We start from the raw sequence: 21,860 nt of genomic DNA on the forward strand, positions 1-21,860 counted from the left end.
TCACTCAGGCCACAGCAGGCTTTAGTGAACTGCTGAAAGAAGGCTCTAGCTACCCTGGGGGATCCTTAGTCAGTCGGTCTCAGGCAGATCCCAGAACCCTGTATTTTAACAAATCCGACCCCTGATGTCAAATAACAAGGTCAGCTCCACTCGATCACTCAGTGCCTCCGTCTGGCATCCCTATAAGAGGACGTAGGACAGCCGCCTCCCAGGGTTGCTGTTAGGATTCAATGAGCTCAGTTCCATGGCCAGCACATGGTGAGTCCAGAGAATGGGCCTGACAGTAGGGCCTGCTGAAGCCTGAGGTGGGGCAGGGAAGAGGGCTGGGAGAACGCGCGTGGGCGCCAGGGTGGGTGTGTTCCTGGGGGCGGAGCCACGGCCCCGGCGGGGCGGGGCGGGGCGGGGCGGGGGCGTGCGCTGTCCAGCGCTCCCCGGGCGTGAGAACCGCCTCCTGGCGGAGCTGGCGATGGTGGGGAGCCGAGGGAGGGCGGAGGGGGAGAGGGAGGAGTGCTGAGCGGGAGGCGGGAGCGGGGGCCGGGAGGGCGGCGGGCGGGCCTGTGTCTTTGAGGCGTCGGGAGCTCGCGGCGTTGCGCGGAGCGACTGCGCGGAGGCGCGGCCTGCCTCCCTCGCACGGCCCCGCAGCGCGTCCGAGCTTGGCCGAGCCGCCGGGGAGCCAGGGCCAGGCAGCCTAGCGGTGCCGCGGCGCACGGTGAGCGGGAGCGGGCCGGGCCTGGCGTCTGCGGCCGGGAGGGTCTGTGCCCCGAGCTCGGGCCTCCGGAGGCCGTGCCCGCGGTGGGCTTCTCGGGAGCCGGGAGAAAGGGGAGCGCTCGCGCGGCCAGAGCCCCGCCTACGCGGAGGACAAAGTGGGGTCCCGCCGCCGGTGGGTGCTGGGCGGCCCTGGCGCCACGAGCCGCGGCACCGCTGCGCCCCTCTTCCCGCGCCGCTGGGGCCCGCGCTCCCGGCCTGGTCCTCCGCCGCGCGCGGGGGAGCTGGGGCCGAGGGCCGAGGGCCTCCGCCGCCTCCCCGGCGGCACAAAGGCTGCTGTCAGCGCCGGCTCCCTGCGGACCACGCACCGGGCGCCGGAGCCGGGCGGCAGCTTAGATGGGGCATTGTTCTTAACGCAGAAGAAACGCAAGAAGCCGCTTAGATAATGCTGCTGCCTGCTCCGTAGATGCCCCTGTTTACTTGAATATTTCCCCAGTAAGATTTCGGGAGTAGGCTGAAGACCACCGCAAGAGATGAAAAAATTAAAATCCCCTTTTTGGTAGTTGTAGGATGAAAACTAGTTCTGGAAAAAAATCAGTTTTCAAATGCCTTCCTTGGCCCCCACTGGTGGCCCCAAAAGCCATTCCACTTGGTCCGTGTTGTTACATAAATTGGGTAATTGGGTTAGTAACGGTCTTGAAGAATACCTGTGGCCTCAGGAGCCAGCACCAGGGCTTTCTCTTTCAAAACTGAGTCATCCTGGGTACGAAGGCTTATTGTTTTTGTTTTAATTGTACTTCGTAATACTCAGTATAAAAGTTTACGGTAATTATAAAGGCCCTATAAACGCACGTTTTATCCCTCTTACATCAGTAGTCATTTATTTTAATTGGTTCTGTTGAGGGTGTTTTAACCCCCAAGAAGTTATATCTTCGCTTTTTAAAAGTTTTAATAGCCACATTGGTTGTTTAACCGCTGTCAGAATTTGTCCTGGTCTTTTTTTTTTCTTTTCTTCCTTTGAAAGTGTAATAGCATCTTAATAATTTTGAAGAATCTATGGTACCTGTGGTATAGAATCAAAAGAAGAGCTTCACATAATGCAGTTAATAATTTACTATCCCCTTTGTTACTTGCTAAATTATTTAGGGAATGACTGTCAACTCCTTTTTTTTTTGAGCTGCTTCATTCTAATTGTGTTAAGAAACAATGAGATAATCATCATTACTAGAATTATTTACATTTAAAATCTGTTTTAATTCTGAGAATTAAAATATTGTTAAATGTTTTAAAATTAGAATACACTATTAATAGTTTTTATACAGGCATAAAGTTGAATAATAGGCCTAAAACTAAAGTTGAATAGTAGCAGTGTAGTTTTGAAATTAGTTATTTGCTTGGTATATTCTCAAGTTACTGATGACCTATAAATACATACATATACTAATATATCCACTTTAACTTACTAGTCACTGTTTCTAGGTAGTCTGAGAAATTTTAAGTATTCTAAATCTTTGAAGATGGCCAACAAGACATTATTATATAAAATTGTAGGGTGTTTTTTCATGTTGAATCTTTCATTGAATGACCTTTAAATGATCACTGGAAAGTCTTCTAACACAAGGAGTTTGGTTTATTTGTGCTGTTTTTCATTTTTGTATTTGTTTTTACCCTCGCACTTACCTTTGAATTAAAGTTTTTTGTTTGTTGTTTGTTTTGGTTTAGCTTCCTGGGAGTTACGGATTGTCTTTGAAGAAACATGAAGTCACATTCTATTGTTATGCTTACTCTAGCCATCTTGGTGTTCCTGACATGGATCCCTGTGTCCCTGAGTTGTAACAAAGCACTGTGTGCTAGTGATGTGAGCAAATGCCTCATTCAGGTAGGACTAAGAGTATTATTATAAATATTAAAGTATATTGTATCTCTGCTGTACAATATAGATTGTACATATAATACAGTGTATTAGGTGAGAGGTGAGGTACTGAGTTATGACAGACACATAACTGTGGTCTGGGTTTTTGCCCCCTTAGTTCACTTGCATGCAAGCAAGGTTAGATTCAAGAGATTCAGTACTGAAAATAATATCCAGCTTCATAAACATGCTGTTACAAGGTGATGAGCACTCTCTTCAGAGGAATTGAAGGGTTTCTCTTGTATAATCTAGTTTACATAGCAAAGAGACTACATAACTATATTTAGGGGGAAAAATTAGCTAGTCAAATAATAGACAAACTGTACGCTAGACATAATGTATTAGGTGTCTACTCTATGTAAGAAATTACCTCCAAATGTAGCAACTTAATTCAGTAGACATTTATTATTTCATGCAGTTTCTTAGGGTTGGGAATCTGGAGCAGTTGATCTGGGTGGTTTTGGCTTAGAGTTCCTTACAGGGTTGCAAGCAAGTGGTTATCTGGGATTGGAAAATCAGCTTCCAAAATACATGATAATTATCTTTTTTAGTCATCAAAGCAAGCCTACTGATGTAGTTACCACTGTCGTTTTCTCATTTCAAGAGAAAAGTGAGGTTAAGTAATTTGGCTCGGTTCATATAGCTAGGACGTGGCTATAGAATGTGGGTCTGTGTTTGACTCCAAAGCCTGTGGCCTTTCCCCCAGTCAGACTGGTCATTACTCTTCATAAAGTTGTGTTCATTAGTGGTGAACTTCATGTCTTATATAGCTGTTCTCTCTTTTCCATCCTATTAGATCATCAGCCGTCTTATGCTTTTTGTGTGTGTGTTTATTAGCCTCCCTTCTAATTATTGGCTGTTGGCTAAGAAATTCAGTAACCACACATACTAGAATTCTGTGTATGAGTCAGCTACCTCTTAGCTATAACCCTGACATAAGAGAAATTGTGTGTGTGTACTAGAAGTAATAATGATTTTTATAGATCAGAGGCATTTTGTGCTTAATTCTGACAATCGGGTTCTTCTCATTAATAGTTGAAATTCTAGGAAGCCTGGCCTTTATGTGAATGTAGTTTGCCACCATCTCAACTCTGTTTACTCTTACTTTGCATGTCAAACCAAAACATTTAATAAAAAAGTTTGTTAGTTGAGTGGTTGGTTTTTAATTTTTTTTTACTATGAACATTTTCAAGCACAAATAGAAGAGATGAGGGAATAATAAATAATAATTACAATCAACAGTTGCAGCAATCATTAACTCATGGTTACCCTTGTTTTATCCCTATTCCCCTACCCTGACCACTGCGGTTCTGTTTTAATGTCAAGCAAATCCCTGATACTATTTTGCCATAATTCTAATACCCATCTCTTAAAGATAAGAACTCTTTAACACATAGCTATTAGCAATTTTAAAATTACCAATAATTCTTTAATATCACCTAATTTTATACATGGAAGTTTTGATATGGCATGTTTGCTTCGGCTTATGCTCACTGAAAACTTTGTAGTCTGTACATTAATTCCAGCTTTGTGCTGTGGTCAGATGGGGAATCTGTGCTCACTTCCCAGTTGTTTCAGTGTAGCTTCGTTGTTCATTAATAGAAATAAAGTCTCATAACAATTACTATATTCATGTTTAGGTGGAAATTCACTTAAATTCCAAATTATTTTTTGACTCTCAGAGGTCTGTAATTTCCATTAGTTCAAATAATGAAAACTAGAACATTCCCTTTTATTATTATTTTTATATATAATATCTTCTTACTGAAACTCTGATTAATATGAGTCTATGATGAATGTTCTGTCTTAGATTTTTTTAAACAGCTTTATTGAGATATATAATTATAATATTATAAATTTCACTGATTTAAATGTACAATTCAAAGAATTTTGGTGTATTCAGAGTTATGCAACCATCACCACAATGTAATTTTAGAACATTGCCATCACCCTAAAAAGAAACCTCATACCCATTATCAGTCACGCCCCATTTCTTCTTCCCCACCTCTAGGCAACCAGTAATCTACTTTCTATGTCTTTATGTGCCTATTCTGTACATTTAATATGAATGGAATCATATAACATGTTGTCTTTTATGTCTATCTTATGTTATTGAACATAATGTTTTCAGGATTCATGCATGCTATAGTAGGTATCAGCACTTCATTCTTTTATGGTCAAATAATTTTCTACTGTACAGATATACCTAATTTAATTTATCCATTCATCAGCTGATGGGTATTTGGATTGTTTTTACTTTTTGGCAGTGGTGAATAATGCTGTGAATATTCATGTGTGAGTTTTTATGTGGATATGTTTGTATTTCTTTTGGGTATATACCTACGAGTGGAATTGCTGGGTCATATTTTCTTTTTGTGTGTGTGTGTTAATCCTCACCTGAGGATATTTTTCCCATTGATTTTTAGAGAGAGTGGTTGCCTCCTGCACGCGCCCCGACCCAGGGCTGGAGATTGAACCTGCAACCCAGGTATGTGCCCTTGACTGGGAATCACACCTGTGACCCTTCATTTGGCAGTCCCATGCTCTAACCACTGAGCCAAATCGGCCAGAGCTATATTCCATTTTTTGGATGTACCACAATTTGTTTATCCATTCACCTATTAAGATTCATCTTTGTTGCTTCTAGGTTTGGGCAGTTAAAAATAAAGCTTGCCTGGCTGGTGTGGCTCAGTGGTTGAGCGTTGACCTAAGAACTAGGAGGTCATGGTTCAATTCCTGGTCAGGGCACATGCCCAGATTGCAGGCTTGATCACCAGTGGAGGGCATGCAGGAGGCAGCAGACAATGATTCTCTCTCAACATTGATGTTTCTGTCTCTCTCCCTCTCCTTTCCTCTCTGAAATCAATAAAAGACATATAAAAATAAAGCTGCTACAATAGCTAAGATCTGGAAACAGCCCAAGTGCCTCATCAGTAGATGAGTGGATTAAAAAAACCTTTGGTGCATTTACCCAGTGGAATACTACCCATCTGTAAAAAAAAAGAGGATCTCTTACCCTTTGTGACAGTATGGATGGACCTGGAGATTATTATGCTAAGCAAAATAAGCCAGTTAGAGAAAGACAAATATCACATGATCTCAGTTATATGTGGGATCTAATGAACAAAAATAGGTCCAGAGGCATGAATGCATGGCTCAGCGGGGAATGGGATGGAGGGGATGGGAAGAAATTAACACTTTCACTTGTTTTTTAATGCACTCTATTCTCATCAAGTATTTCTGAGGATACTTATTGGAAATTTATTCTGTTACTTGTATTTATATTTCTTCCAAGATTATTTTTTCTTTTAACTTATGTCTCTGGTGTGGCAGGCCTTCCCCAATTTTTATTTAGTTGTCCATTATAGTTAAGATTGAGGCATTCAAAGCATGGTTGAGAGACTATATGTGGGCAGGGCTGATGGACACAGACTGGAGGGTTTCCCTGGAGGGGCAGGGAAGCCCTTCTGCTCTGAGGCTGATCATTTTCCTGAGCAGAAGTTTTTGGTGTGTTTGTTTTGATCAGCTGGTTTTATTGCTGTGGTTGGAGTCGGGGCTGGGGGTGGGGGGAGTGGACAGTATATCCCTGGTTCTTGTCTTTTGCTCTAGTGTGGAGGGTAGCCTAACTGGTCTGATAGAAACTTGAACTTGGATGCCCTCTTCCATTCCTGTTTTCTTCTGCTGAAGAACAGATTGGCTCTTGGTGTTTCATGTGCCAAGGATTGTTAAGTGGGGTCCTTGGATCTCTTAAAGGCTTATGGCATCCTCAGAATTAAAAATTGTGTATGTGCAGTATGAAAAAGGAAAAAAGTCCATAGCTTTCAGGAGGTTCTCAAGGTGGTTGATGCTCTAAAAGGTTAAGAATTGCCAGTGTAGTTCAGTTGTTTGGAGCATCGCCCCATACACGGAAAAGTTGTGCATTCCATTCCTGGTCAGGGCACATCCCTGGGTTGCAGGTTTAATCCCTGGTTGCGGCGTTTCTCTCTCTCATCACTGTTTCTCTCTGTGTGTGTCCCTTCCTGTCTCTCAAATCAATCAACATATCCTCGGGTAAGGACTAAAGAAATAAAAAAGAGTGCAAAGAATTGCTGGAGTTTTGCTTTCCATTGCACATAGTAAGTTATTAAAATTCTGTTTTTACATTCAACAAAGTACAAGGCATATTGACATTTTAGATGATGATAATAGCTTCTCTCCTTACACTTACAGAACAAGAACATGTACAGAAATGAACATTGGAGAGAAGTACTTTAGGAAAGGCAATGCTATTAAAGTTTAAAGAAAGATATTACTTCCTACATCTTAGAGGGAATTTAAATTTTCTTTTTGTTATTTTGGTTTGGTTTAAACAGCATCTGCAGTGTTGAAATGATGTACTGTGAGGATACGCTAGACCATTTGTTTATGTTGAGCTCTCTGCAACTCTTGAAATAACTAAATATAAAAAAATTTCCCTGGAAGCTCATAGTTATGTAAATATTTTTACCGGCATGGCCACAAGCAGCACAGTCATTCCTGCCACTCCCACCGGTTGCTACAAATAAGGGTAGTCCCTACATAAATATTTATTTTGTGCTTCTGACAGGAAAGAAATCTAACTTTAAACATCAAGAAAGTAAAATTGTCATCAGGGTGTATTTCCTTGATGATATAATGAATGGTTTAGCTTTCCTATTTCAGGAGGAAAAAATTAATATAGGATTTTCCTTTTAACAAGATCTTTCTAGTTTTTTTCTTCTGATGTGGGAAAAGAATATAAAATTTGGGTTAATATTATGCTTTTACCTCAGAAATCCCAAGACCCATTTTATAGTAAGAACTAAAAACAAAACAAAAAAACCCTAATTGACTTGTGAGTACTTTTGGCAAATATTTATGGTCATATTTAGGGTCATGTAAACATTATATTTAATGAAAATATTCAAACTTAGGTTCAGAGATCGTTGATGCATTATTTTAGCACTTTACTGGTTATCTGAGTGTTTACTTAGCACTTTTATGTACTAAATCAACAGTCTGCTTTTTTATTCTAAAAACTTATTTAACTATTAAATAAATCTTAGATTTATTGAAATAAGTTGGGATATCAAAATAGTTTATTAATAATTATAATTTTTAAAATGTATTTTTGTCTTAGGTTAAAAAATAAATAGTTTAGATAACTTAAGGACTTAATCACAGTAAACTAAAAAAAATTAACTTTCTCTTTTTCTTTAATCAGTGCTAATTAAATCCTACATTAGTTTTTTGATACAATTATCTTGGTTTGTCACTAATACTAGTAATATTTTGGTTTATAATATACAGTGTTTCCTCTTTTCTCTTAAAAACATTACCTTTTTTCTTATAGTGTTTTTTTTTTCTTCATTTTACTTCCCTGCTCATAAAAGTGTGGCTCTTAACTCATTTTTGTCCTCTTTTGCTTCAGTTAACACCTCATGAAAACCTTTGATATTAATGTCCAAAAGAAATGAGTTAGGCCTGATGTAATTTAAGAGAAGAATAAGTCATTGTTTCCCTTCAAATGTTTAATGAAGTTAGAATAGCTGCTAAAATTTATAAGTAGAGACAAATTTATTTTCACTGGCTGTTTCACTTGTTGAATTATTATATTAAAACAAAAATTAGGATTTCATTGGAAGATATGGACATTTTCAAATATAAAACAGGGAGAAATTTTCAAGTATAAAATAGAAAAAATAAATAGTCAAATAATCCCCCATTATCCTATCACTCAGCTTCAACAGTAATTCACAAATAGCCAGCCCAATCTCATCTATACCTACCTCCACCTTACCCCAATGGGATTATTGTAAAGAAATTTGTTGGGGAACTTATACAGTAAATTAAGGTTTAAAATTTTATTACTAGGTTTATGTAAGAAATGGGCGCCATTTGACATATTTTGGAAGTTCACGTCTATACATGAACTTGTGTGCTGATTTATTTAGCTGGCAGAACACTACTGTTCTCAGTAGTGTTTTACTTACATTTATATTATTTTCAGAACAAAAGTTTACCAAACAGTTGGAATTTATAAAGAACAATATGATAATAAGATTCAGCTGAGATATTTTTGTTCAGTTTGAAAGTTTGTCTGATGATCCCCTTAAAGAATATTAATATGTCAAAATAGATTTGTTATAACCTAGCATATCATTATGTTTATTCTTTTGAATAAGGGCTAATTGTTTAAAGATGTTTTGTTTTATATATTTGTTTTTAAATACCCATTTGATCTAAGAAAATGTCTAAATAATATCAGCATAGGTACAACCTAGTGCTTCCTTGATTATTGATGCTTATGCAATATGCATTTACTAACTAGTTTTGTTCTTACATTCCCAGGGCTTTTTTTTTCTTCTAATCAAAGATATTATAAATAATAAGAGTTTGCTTAATTTAGTATTTAAGAACCTTAAATTTGTGTTTTTGAGTATATGTTTTCATAATTGTATAGACATTAATCTGGCTCTTAAGACATACTACCCAAATAAATTAAATGTTTATTTACCATTATAAAATTTTTTCATATTTTAAAAAAATTTACAGAATGCATAGAAATAGAAAAAAAGTAAATCATTCATAGTTCTGTTTTACAAACACAGATTACTCTTAATATTTCAATATAGTACTTTCCAGGTTTTAATTCTACATTAAGGTGATTTTAACAGCTATATTATACTAGAGGCCCGGTGCATGAAATTCATGCACTCGGGGGGGTGGGGATCCCTCAGTCCAGCCTGTGCCCTCTCGCAGTCCGGAAGTCCTCAGGGGATGTCCAACTGATAGCTTAGGCCTGCTCCCCATGGCAGTCAGACATCCTTAGGGCTGCCACAGAGGCAGGAGAAGCTCCTGCCACCGATGCTGCATTCGCCAGCCGTGAGCCTAGCTCAGGGCTTCTGGCTGAGCAGTGCTCCCCTGTGGGAGCACACTGACCTCCAGGAGGCAGCTCCTGCATTGAGCATCTGCCCCTGGTGGTCAGTGCGTGTCATACCTACCGGTCATTCTACTGTTCAGTCTATTTGCATATTGGCCTTTTATTATATAGGATATATAACTTTTGTGTCCTGCATTTTTTATTGGCATTATTTTATGCTTCTTTGTAGAAAGAAAATACAGTATTTATGTTAGTTAAGGAATATAGTTTTAGCTTAAAATAAAATGGCCCTAACTGGTTTGATTCAGTGGATATAGCATTGGCCGTGGACTGAAGGGTCCTGGGTTTGATTCTGGTCAAGGGCATTAACCTTGGTTGTGGTCTCATCCCCAGTGGGGGCATGCAGGAGGCAGTTGATCAATGTTTCTCTCTCATTTATGTTTCTAACTCTTTTCCTCTCCCTTCCTCTCTGTAAAATCAATAAAATATATTTGAAAAAAATAAATAAATAAAATAGAGGAATATGTTTTCAGAGTTAGAACTATCTTCAGTATTGCTTTCTTTAATATCAGCTTACATTTAAATAGTGCTTTATATTTTTTTAATTCTGGTTTATTAAAATAATAAATTTATGTACCATATTGTACCATTCTGGTTTTTCAAAGATGAAATAAGGTGTTTCCTGATCTCCCAATGCACGTTGGAGGGTCAGATTTATTGATATAACATACAATTCTCTCTTTTGTGTTATAGAGTTTTATGATTTTTGACTAACATATCCTCTATACCAGTGGTTCTCAACCTTTCTAATGCCGTGACCCTTTAATACAGTTCCTCATGTTGTGGTGACCCCCAACCATAAAATTATTTTCGTTGCTACTTCATAACTGTAATTTTGCTACTGTTATGAATCGTAATGTAAATATCTGTGTTTTCCGATAGCCTTAGGCGACCCTGCTAGCGGTTCTCAACCTGTGGGTCGCACCCCACAGGTTGAGAACCGCTGTTGTAGAGCCTAAGACAGTGATGGCGAACCTATGACATGCGTGTCAGCACTGACACGCGTAGCCATTTCTGATGACACGCGACCGCTGAGGCAGCCGCATGCCGAGGATGAAACATTTGCTGCTCCTGAGGATGAAACAGGACTCTAGTCTAACTCCAAGACTCTAGTCGCAAATGTTTCATCCTCCCCTATTAGACACTCTGTGCCGAAGGTCTGTAGGCCAAAACAACAGAAGTCCGGCACAGAGCGTCTAGTTCTGGGACTTCCGGTTAAGCCGGGATCTTTGCCCTCACTTCCGCCGGCAGAGCAGGGAGCAGCGGAACACAGTGGGGGACGCATCTCTGGGGGCCCTGCCATTACCAGTAACCAAATAACAGTTAACCACAGCAACCATTATCAACTGTTCTGGGGTGTCATGGATTTCTAATCCATCATTACTGAGATAAGTGAGGGGGAGGCTGGGAGAGGCGAGGGTTTGTGCTATGGGTGCCGTTTCCCGCCATTAGAAATAGCGGCAGCTATTTTAATTCACATAACACCATCTTGCTCCATAGTGCAGACTCCATTTCACCACTATTACTGTTGTGCATCCTTATTAACCCCTATTTCTGCTTATTAACCCTGCCCTTTCCTAAAAGACAGTTATATGCACCATTTTGTGGTTAGTTAGGCTAGTTAACCCCTAATTGCCTGCAGGCCTAACAAGCTATCTATAATTCTATCTTCTGTCACTGCCCCCCTGATGGAGAACCCAAAAAATAAAAAACTAAGGTTAAGTAAAGGAAGTGGTAGTAGCAGTGGCCGACCCTTTCAAGAGACATGGACCGAGATGTATGGCTTTATAGAAAAAAATGGCAGATCATTTTGCCTTCTATGTACTGAAACGGTAGTAAGCAGAACGTGGAATATAAATAGACATTTTGAAATTAATCATTCCCAGCTCTTGGAAAAAAGTGAGGATGAAAGGAAGGAATACATTTCCAGGCAGCTACACCTTTATAAGAGCCAATCTAATTCCATCCTTAAATTTATGAAAGGCTCTACAAATTTAACATCTGCAAGTTTGAGCATTGCTCACACTATAGCTCAGCATGGAAAAGCGCTCAGTGAGGGAGATTTTATTAAAGAAACTCTCCTAAGATGTGCACCAGTTCTATTTCATGATAAGCAGTATAAAGATGCAATTATTAAGAGAATATCTGAGTTACCACTCAGTAGAAATATCATAAAAGACCGAATAATGAGACTGAACACAAACGTACAACATCAATTAAAGAGAGACATAAGGAAGTGTAAATATTTTTCGATCTCTCTTGAAACTACTGATGTCACATCACATGCTCAGTTGGCCATTATTGGTCGATATTCTGATGGTCTCACAATGAGAGAAGAGTTGATAAAGTTAGTATTAGTGTCAACAAGTAAATCAGGAAGTGAAATATGTAAGGTTGTTATACAAACATTTCGTGACCTAAGCATTGATATCTCTAAAGTTGTGTCAGTGATGACAGATGGGGCACCAAATATGGTGGGGAAAAAAGTCGGATTTGTCAAATTGTTTACAGAAGCTATTGGACATCCGATTGTGCCTTTTCATTGTATTATCCATCAGGAGGCTTTATGTGCCAAGGCAGGATTCACCGACTTAAACGACTTAATGTCAGTTGTTACAAAAATAGTTAATTTAATAGCTGCTCGCCACCTTCACAAGCGAGAATTTTCGGCACTTTTACTGGAGGTTGATTGATTCCACCTACAGTGGACTGCTGATGTACAATAATGTAAGAAGGCTGAGCCGAGGCAAAGTTCTTGAGCGCTTTGTGGAGTGCTTTGAAGAAATTAAGGTATTTCTTGACGATAAGTATCTGGGAAACTTTCCTCAGCTTAATGATGATAAGTGGGTCAACACCCTGATGTTTTTTACAGATCTCTCTGTTCATATTAATGAACTGAACTTAAAGTTACAAGGTTTTGGCAAAAGTATTGACGTTATGTTTGGATACATAAAAGCTTTTGAAAGTAAAGTTAAAATTTTCAAGCGAGATGTAGAAACTAAAACTTATAAGTATTTTCCTCGAGTAACAAAGTATTTTGAGAAGGCCAGTGCAGCTGTACAAAATGAAATGGAACTCTTGCATATGAAGTACCAGCATGTTTTAGACTCGTTACTTGACCAGTTTAGTGATAGATTTAGTCAATTTAGAAGTCTAGAACAGACCATGAAAATAATTAAGTATCCTGATGTAGTAGTCTACAGTAGTTTGGAATTAAATGGTTTCCAATGGATGCAAATTGATGATTTGGAGATGCAACTTGCAGAATTTCAAGACAATATCTGGGCTCAGGTGTTTGTCGACTTGAGGTCAAAGCTTGAGAATCTGGAAAGGTGCCTCTTGGAGAATCAAGAGGAGTGCCACTACGAACAGGAAATTTGGAGTGCCTGGAACCGACTACCAGACACTTTTAGCACCCTGAAAAATATAGCAATGGCTTTACTCACAATTTTTCCCTCTACATACTTTTGTGAGGCCTTATTCTCAGCATTAAATAATATCAAAACCAACAAAAGAAACAGATTGACAGATGAAGTTAGTAGCGCTTGCTTGGGCCGGAAGTGTATAAAATACCAACCTTCAATTGAAGATTTAGCCAATGAAATTCAGCAACAAAAAAGTCACTAATAGGCAGGTTAAAGAATTCCCCCTCCCCCTCACTTATCTTAGTTCACGGCACCCCACACAAGCTAAATAATATCAAGACCAACAAAAGAAACCGACTGACGGATGAACAAAGAAGTCACTAAGCAGGTAAGTTAAATATTTAGTTTTTGGTTTATTAAATGCAATCATATATAACAATTATACATTTATGTTATTTAAACTATAAATATCACGAAATAATGTTTTTTCCTCAAAGTGACACACTACCCGAGTTATGCTCAGTTTTTTGGCAAAGTTTGACACACCAAGCTCAAAAGGTTGCCCATCACTGGCCTAAGACCATCGGAAAACACAGATATTTACATTATGATTCATTGACAGTAGCAAAATTCCAGTTATGAAGTAGCAATGAAAATAATTTTATGGTTGGGGGTCACCACAACATGAGGAACTGTATTAAAGCGTCGCGGCATTAGAAAGGTTGAGAACCACTGCTCTATACAGTCAAGAGAGGGAATATTTTCATCACTTTTAAAAGTTCCCTCGTGCTCCTCTGTAGTCAAAACTGGCCCCTCCATAGCCTCAGTGCCTGACTACCACCGATTTGATTTTTGTCTCTATAGTTTGACTTTTTCCAGAATGTCATAAACAGAATCATACAGTATGTAGCCTTTTGTTTTTCTCTGATTTCTTTCATCTAATATAATGCTTTTTAGGTTCGTCCACATTATTGTGTGTTTCAGGTATTTCTTTCCTTTGTATTGCTGAGTTGTAGTCTATTGTATGGCGGTACCTTAATTTGTTTATGCATTTACTGGTTGATGGACATTGGATTGTTTCCAGTTTTTGGTGATTATGAATAAAGTTGATATATACTTTTACATATGGGTCTTTGTGTGAACATATGTTTCATTTTTCTCGAGTAAATACCTATGAGAGGGATTGCTGAGTCACAAAAGCATTTTGATAGCCATTATCTCATTTGGATACCAAAGTTTATTAGGGTAAACCCAACAATACCACTTCTTTTTTCTTTTTTTTTAATAAATCTCTATTGTTCAGATTATTGCAATTGTTCCTCTTTTTTCCCCCCATAGCTCCCCTCCACCCGGTTCCCACCCCACCCCATGCCCTTATCCCATCCCACTGTCCTCATCCATAGGTGTATGATTTTTGTCCAGTTTCTTCCCGCACCCCCCACACACCTTTCCCCCTGAGAATTGTCAGTCCACTCCCTTTCTATGCCCCTGATTCTATTATCTCCACCAGTTTATTCTGTTCATCAGATTTTTTATTCACTTGATTTTTAGATTCACTTGTTGATAGATATGTATTTGTTGTTCATAATTTTTATCTTTACCTTTTTCTTCTTCTTCCTCTTCTTAAAGAATACCTTTCAGCATTTCATATAATACTGGTTTGATGGTGATGAACTCCTTTAGCTTTTTCTTATCTGTGAAGTTCTTTATCTGACCTTCAATTCTGAATGATAGCTTTGCTGGGTAAAGTAATCTTGGTTGTAGGTTCTTGCTATTCATCACTTCGAATATTTCTTGCCACTCCCATCTGGCCTGCATAGTTTCTGTTGAGAAATCAGCTGACAGTTGTATGGGTACTCCTTTGTAGGTAACTAACTGTTTTTCTCTTGCTGCTTTCAAGATTCTCTCTTTGTCTTTTGCCCTTGGCATTTTAATTATGATGTGTCTTGGTGTGGTCTTCTTTGGATTCCTCTTGTTTGGGGTTCTCTGCACTTCCTGGACTTGTAAGTCTATTTCTTTCACCAGGTAGGGGAAGTTTTTGGTCATTATTTCTTAAAATAGGTTTTCAATATCTTGCTCTCTCTCTTCTGGCATCCCCCATAATTCGGATGTTGGTACACTTGAAGTTGTCCGAGAGGCTCCTTACACTATCTTCATATTATTGGATTCTTTTTTCTTTTTTCTTTTCCGGTTGGGTGCTTTTTGCTTCTTTGTATTTCAAATCTTTGACTTGATTCTTGTGATCCTCTAGTCTGCTGTTGGATCTCTGTATATTATTCTTTATTTCAGTCAGTGTATGCTTAATTTTGGTCCTTTTTCATATCCTCGAGGGTCTCACTAAATTTATCAGCGGTTTCTAGGAAATTCTTGAAAAACCTTATAACCGTGGTTTTGAACTCTGTATCCAGTCGTTTGCTTTCCTCCATTTCTTTCATTTGTGACCTGTTTCTTTGTCTCCGCATTTTGGCTGCTTCCCTGTGTTGATGGAGTGGCTTTGTGTGCTAGGTGTCCTATAGGGCCCAGTGGCTCAGCCTCCCCAGTCACCTGAGGTGGACACTCTTGGTGCACCCCTTTGTGGGCTGTGTGCACAGTCTTGTTGTAGTTAAGCCTTGATTGTTGTTGGTATCACTGGGAGGAATTGACCTCCAGGCCAATTGGCTGTGAGGATCAGTTGTGTCTATGATGGGAGAACTTCTGTGCTGGAGACACCCTTTTGGGGCAAGACTTACTTCAGTGGGGCTTTGGTGCTCACTGAGTGTGCCCCCTGAGTGTGTCCCTTATGGATCTGAGGAGTTGTAATCTGGATGGTCCCACTCTGACCCCTGGGTACACTGGCTCTTGGATCTCTAAGGAGGTGCTAATTTAGCCTCTGCCTGAGGCCACCCAGCAGGAGCTACAGGGAGATCTGCAGATTCCTCTTCTTTGTTTGGGGTTTGGAGGTGCCCAGATGAGGCCCAGCTGTGAAGCAATGCAAGCTGCTGTGGGGCCTTAGGCCTTCTTTTGGATGTTCTGGGTCTCTCTGACCCAGCTGCAGTTTGTTAGGTAATTTTAGATTGCAAAGGGCCAGGCCATTCATAGCAAAAGCCTCTGTGCACAGCTTGGATGGGGCGGAGTCTCAGGGAATGAACAGGGCAGAGCAAACAGCTATGGCTGATCCTCAGCCCTGCCCTAAGAGGCCCCCGGGTCTCAGTGTCCCAGGGTAATTGCTGCAAGCACCTCTGAGAGAAAGCTGCCCTCGAGTTCTGCCTGATGCCAGACAGTCCAGTTTCTCCCTGTATGAGTCTGGGTCCCCAGAGTCTCGCCCGGAACTGGAGTTCAGAGCAGTCGAGAGCTTGTGTCTTCCTCCCGATTGAGAAAGACAACCGCATACTCAGTTGCCAGCCCTTTCCACATGCGCGCCTCCGTACCTCTGCACTTTACTTCCGCACATCCTCTGAGTCTCAGTGTGCTTTTCTCTTCCCTTTTAGTTGTAGTATTTCCACTCAGCCAGCTTTCCTGTGGTTCTGGATGATGTCCGTTTTGTCTTTTAGTTGTAGTTTTGAAGTGATTGTGCGAGGCAGCAATTTCAGGTGTTTATGCCGCCATCTTGGTTTCTCCTACCACTTCCTTTTTATGACTGACAAAGTGAGACTCAGTGTTATATGCTGTAAATCAGATTCTTCCTCAATGTATTAGTTTCCATCTCTAGCCTAGAAATTTGGAAGTTCATAAGATAAATTTTTACTCTTACAGTCTAGTCTTAGTCTTAGGTGAATGATAGTCCCCCTCCCCCATTTATTTTGCATAGAGGATTAAGATCTCACCAGAACTTTGAATAAGATTTTCTGTTAAAGTTGATTAAATAGTTATGTTAAGCCTTAGCCAGTTTTGCTCTGTGCTTAGAGTGTTGGCAGAAGACTGAAATGTCCCAGGTTCAATTCTGGTCAAGGGCCTGTACCTTGGTTGCAGGCTTGATCCTGGGTCCCGGTTTGGGCAGGTGCGGGAAACAACCAATCAGTGTATCTCTCTCACATCAGTGTTTCTCTGTCTCACCCTCCCTTCCAGTCTCTCTGAAAATCAATGAAAAAAAAATCCTCAGGTGAGGATTAACTAAATAAATAAGTAAAACCTCTGTCTTTTGGCATTCAAAAATTTGAAATTCTATGTCACATTGGAGGATTTCCCTAGTAAAAATGTAGTAAAATACATTTTAAATGATTAGGCTCTGTCTCAAAACTTCCTGCCAGATTTTCATTTCATATAAGCTTTTTAAGGTCTTGCCGAATTCTCTGGATACCCATGCTGGTAATATGAGATAGCTCAAATGTATAAAATTTTGTTTTCCATTTAGTATAAAATTTTTGGTTTCTTTCATTATAAAATTATTGAACAACTAGAGGCCCTTTGCATGAAGATTCGTGCAATAGACCTTCCTTCACCTGGCTACTGGCACCAATTTTCCTCCAGCACCGGGGACCCAGGCCTTGGCTCTGGCCATGGCCTTCTGCCTTCTTTCAGGGTGGGGGCTTGGACCCCAGCGGCAGCAGCAGCGTGGGGCGGGAGCTGCTGGGCCCCACACCGCCATCCGCGATTGGGGTGCCACTGCCGCCCAGGTCCCTCAGTGATAGGAGGGACCCGGGCGCCATTGCTGCTCCGACCACGATCGCTGAGGGGCGGACCTGGGCGCTGCCGCCGCTCCCACCACGACTCATCGGCCCAATAGGCCACCCCGAGTCCCGCCCCCCAGCCTCCCGCCGGCCCATTCGTGGGTGTAGCGGAGTGATGGTTAATTTGCATATTACCCTTTTATTAGGTAGGATGTGATTATGCCACTTTAAGAACCATCTAGTATAGACCTTCACACAGAGAACAGATGTCCTATTTCATTATTACACTGGCTCTCACATGTAAGAGCAGTGGTAGTAAGAACAACCTTGAGTCAGAAGACCTGATGCCAGAGCCCCACTTGCGTGAACTCGAACAAATCAGTAACCTATTCCTTCTCAGCCTTTTCATCGGTTCCGGCACCGGGAGCAACGGCTACACTTTTCCAGAGACTTGCAGACTAGGGAGCAGGTGATATGGTCATTAACTGACTAAAGCAACAGAAGAACTAACCATTAAATTCCAACTCACTGGTTTTGCAGCTCTTGACCAATGATACTTATTTTACCTTTATAAACAATGATTAAACTTGGGCAATAGCAGTTTTAATTGTATTCAGGTATTGAGAATGAATTATGTACCATTAATTAAACAACCTAAAGGATTAAATTTAATTGTGGGCTCATTCTCTCTAAGAAAATAAATAACAATAATTATTGAAATACTAAATGAATAAGAAATAAGTTTCATATATCACATTCCAAAAACAGGCATATCAAACCAAAACTTGGGTCAAACCTTAGCCACTTACTAATTGAAGGATGTACAAATTTCATAACCTTACTTGAAAAATCAAATAACTATCTTATTAGGACTCTTTGAAATTCAAGATACTGCATATGAAACACTTAGCACATTGCTTGTTAGTGATAAAATAAAACCCTCTTAGGAACTTGGGGGAGGTGGTGCAGCAAATAAATGGAAGCATTGAGTCAGTCTTTTTTGGACTACGGTGAACTTTGTGATCACATGTTCCATTCAACTGAGCAGTACTCAAGTTTAGTTATAGTGAGGTTAGGAAAAATATATAAATAGTCAAATTTTCCAAATAAAAAATTCAACATCTCAACACAACTTTTTTTTTTTAATTTAGTAAATGGGAGGCTTTGAAATAATAGTAAAATGGAAGATAATGACGTCTTTGAAGGTAGTGATGAAGGGTAAGAACATGGGCAAGGTGTGGAAGGGTCAGGAACTTAAGTCCTATTATGCAGCCATTAAATTATGTTGACAGATTTTTATAATAGGGAATTGCTTTTTTTTTTTAAAGCAGGACAGTATACACTCATTATTTTCTTAGAAATGCATAGTAATTTACCAAAGCGGGAGGAATTTTGGTGTTTTTTCCTTGTATTCTAGTAAATATTTTTTTTAAATATTTATAAATCAAATAAATATCTAAAAAATGTTAAGGCATTACCTTTATCTTGACTCTAGCCTCTTTCTGGTTATGGAAGATTCATTTATATCCTCACAACTAAAACAACTAGCACAAAAGATTTCTTTTTAAGTGTCTGGAAGAAAAGATTCTGCTGAACATTTTTAAATGGAGTAATTTTTTCTGTGATCCTTGATTCATCACAGAGAATTACATTTTGAGTTGTTTTGTTTTCTTTTGTATTTCCAATACTTAGATTCAAAGCACTTTAGAAATGTGTTTTATATTTTGAAACATTCATCCTAACCACAGTTTGCTTGCTGTCAAAAAATTAAAGTATACTTCTCCAAATGTGTTTATGACCAAGTATTATTCAATAGTGTGATTTTAAAAGACATGTAAATTGAATAGGAAAGATGAATTACTTGGTGAACTACATGTGACTATTATAATTATTTACACATGGAAATGAATTGTTTCCATTTTTTCTTGACTTAATAGTCATAAAGCAAATGATTACCATATATTTTTGCTCTCTTGATTTAAAGTTAGGTTTTTGAGATCCTAAATGTCGTATGTTAAATTTGCCTGGAATTTTCTCCTGAAAAGTGAGAAGTTAAATGTATTTTCGAAAACGGAAAAGCTACAAATGCTGACTAAAAGGTTGGTGTGAGGATCTTGTTTTCCTTCTTTCCCAATCTCCTGAAAAGGATGCTGCATTCGTTATGAAGAATAGAGATTTTTAAAATATGTTCTGAGGCTTATTTACTTGTAAAATTTCTTAGTTTATGTGATTAAATTTGTTTTCTTAAAACAAATATTTTTTGGTCTTTTCTGTAGTAAGATGGAAAGACAGAAAAATATTTAGCTAACGTTGTTACTTGGCATTCAACTAGTTTTAACAGTCATTTTAATAGTATGGTAATAAAGTTTATATTTAAGTCATTTCCCCTATGTCTCAGCTTTCTATAGCCTCTCACTTTGTATTCTATCAGTAAATTATAATCATTAAGTTTATCACTATTATACATTATTCTGTTACACTGGCATATAAAAGTACAGGCATCTATTAAGAGGGTGTGAAATAGATTTGAATCTTGAGGGCTGGGTAATCCAGGCAAGTTCGAGCATCTTTAATTTATTTTTATTTTTAAATTGATTTTTAGAGAGAGAGGAAAGGAGAGGGAGAGAGAGAACCATCCAGTGACAGTAAAACATCAATCGGCTGCCTCCTGCATGCCCCCCGCCTGAAATGGAACCCACAACACAGGCATGTACCCTGACCAGGAATCAAGCCAGCAACCTTTCAGTGCCTGGCCCGACCAACTGACCACACCAACCAGGGCTCAAGCAACTTTTAGTCATAGTTTTAACCTTCCATTAGCTAGCAGTAATCTTAGGATATCACTCACCCTTTCATTCCAATTTAAAACACCTCACAAATACCTGACAATAAAAGGCATAATGAATGCTTTACAAACTTAGTTTTTCTGATGGAAGCTATTATTGACATTTATTTAAAAATTATTTAGTATAGCATACATTAATTCATTTAACAGGCTACCATTTGGAAATTGATAGATAGGAAAAAGGAGAAACATTCTTTGAATAAATTTGTTACTTTTCTAAATCATTTCTCCCGAGCTAAGTAGATAATGTAAATATAAGCAAATAAAATAGTGAAGGGATATTTTCTATGTAAAATGTAAATTAAAAATTTAAAAGAACCTTTATTTCTTGTGACTAGGTGGCAACCTTTATAATACTAAAAACCAAAAGTATCAACATCCTTAACTCTGATGGTGTTTTTAAAAAAATGTGTACTCAGAAAATGTTATCTCATACCAAAGACAGGACAGACAGGTCTTCATGGAGAAACAAGTCACAAAGATCACTTTTGGTAACTGTGTTTTTCTAGATTTCCAAGTAAGTTTGAGCTTCTCTGAATCAGGCATCACCAGTTTTGTGATGAAACATCTGAAATTCTCACAGAATCTCTGCCCATTTAGTCCTTCTCTTATAGGTCTAGCAAAGTTACCTATATGTGAAAAACAGCCCGACCCTACAGAATTCCATAGTATTAAAATATTATAATTGGTACTTATTGTGTCTCAGATATGCATTGACATCAAACTAATTAAATAGAATAGTACAAGTGTTGATTCTTGAAAGTGCTGTGTAATAGGGGACTTTTGGAGAAGAAAAATTAGGAATTACATGTCAGTGTTTATTATCAGTGTGATTAAATATCAGTGACAGAAACATGTAATTTTAGAATGATGAAGTGACTCCAGTAGTATATAAATGTAATAAGATGAATTTAATAGGGATAAATATTATGTGCTGTGTTTAAGTTCTCATGACCCAGGGAAAGCCAAGTAGGCGATGGTGGCTACAGAATTTCCCTTTAAGTTGGGTTTGTTTAGGAGTGTCTGTCTGGTGTTAAGGGCAAAAGGAATTATCTTGAATCTTCAGTTATGAAGCAAGCTGTATTAATTAGTTTTCATGGAGTAACTACCTTAGAGTTTAGTGGTTTAAAACAATAATCATTTCTGAGGTCTCTGTTCTGCTCCATTGACCTATATGCTGGTTCTTGTGCCAGTATCAGGCTGTTTTGATGCAATAGATTTGTAATATAATTTGATATCTGGTATTGTGATTCCTCTAATTTTGTCATTCTTTCTCAAGATTGCTGTGGCTATTTAGGGTCTCTTTCAGTTCTATATAAATTTTTAGTATATTTGTTCTAGATCTGTGAAATATGTTCATGGTAATTTAAAAGGGATATGTTGGAATCTATAGATTGCTGTGGGTAATATGGACATTTTAATGATGTTAATTTTTCCAACCCATGAACATGGTATATACTTTGACCTGTTTCCTTTTTCAATGTCCTGTAGTTTTATGAGTACAGGT

At 38.9% G+C, this 21,860-nt stretch overlaps 1 protein-coding gene across 2 annotated transcripts in view; it reads left to right on the forward strand.

Moving 5' to 3' along the window:
- Positions 1-541: 541 nt before the first annotated feature.
- Positions 542-21,860, forward strand: part of TWSG1 (twisted gastrulation BMP signaling modulator 1) — a 35,967-nt gene continuing 14,648 nt past the window's right edge. Inside the window, exons 1-2 of one of the 2 annotated variants that reach the window (XM_054723901.1) lie at positions 542-709; positions 2,428-2,584. In XM_054723901.1, the coding sequence (XP_054579876.1) occupies positions 2,462-2,584 (123 nt within the window). In that variant the 5' untranslated portion in view covers positions 542-709; positions 2,428-2,461. Of the gene's footprint in view, positions 710-1,419; positions 1,469-2,427; positions 2,585-21,860 lie in introns of those variants that run through there. The other variant, XM_054723902.1, reaches the window with a different exon arrangement.

Source organism: Eptesicus fuscus, chromosome 12 (genome assembly GCF_027574615.1).
Source record: "Eptesicus fuscus isolate TK198812 chromosome 12, DD_ASM_mEF_20220401, whole genome shotgun sequence".
Taxonomy (NCBI): domain Eukaryota; kingdom Metazoa; phylum Chordata; class Mammalia; order Chiroptera; family Vespertilionidae; genus Eptesicus; species Eptesicus fuscus.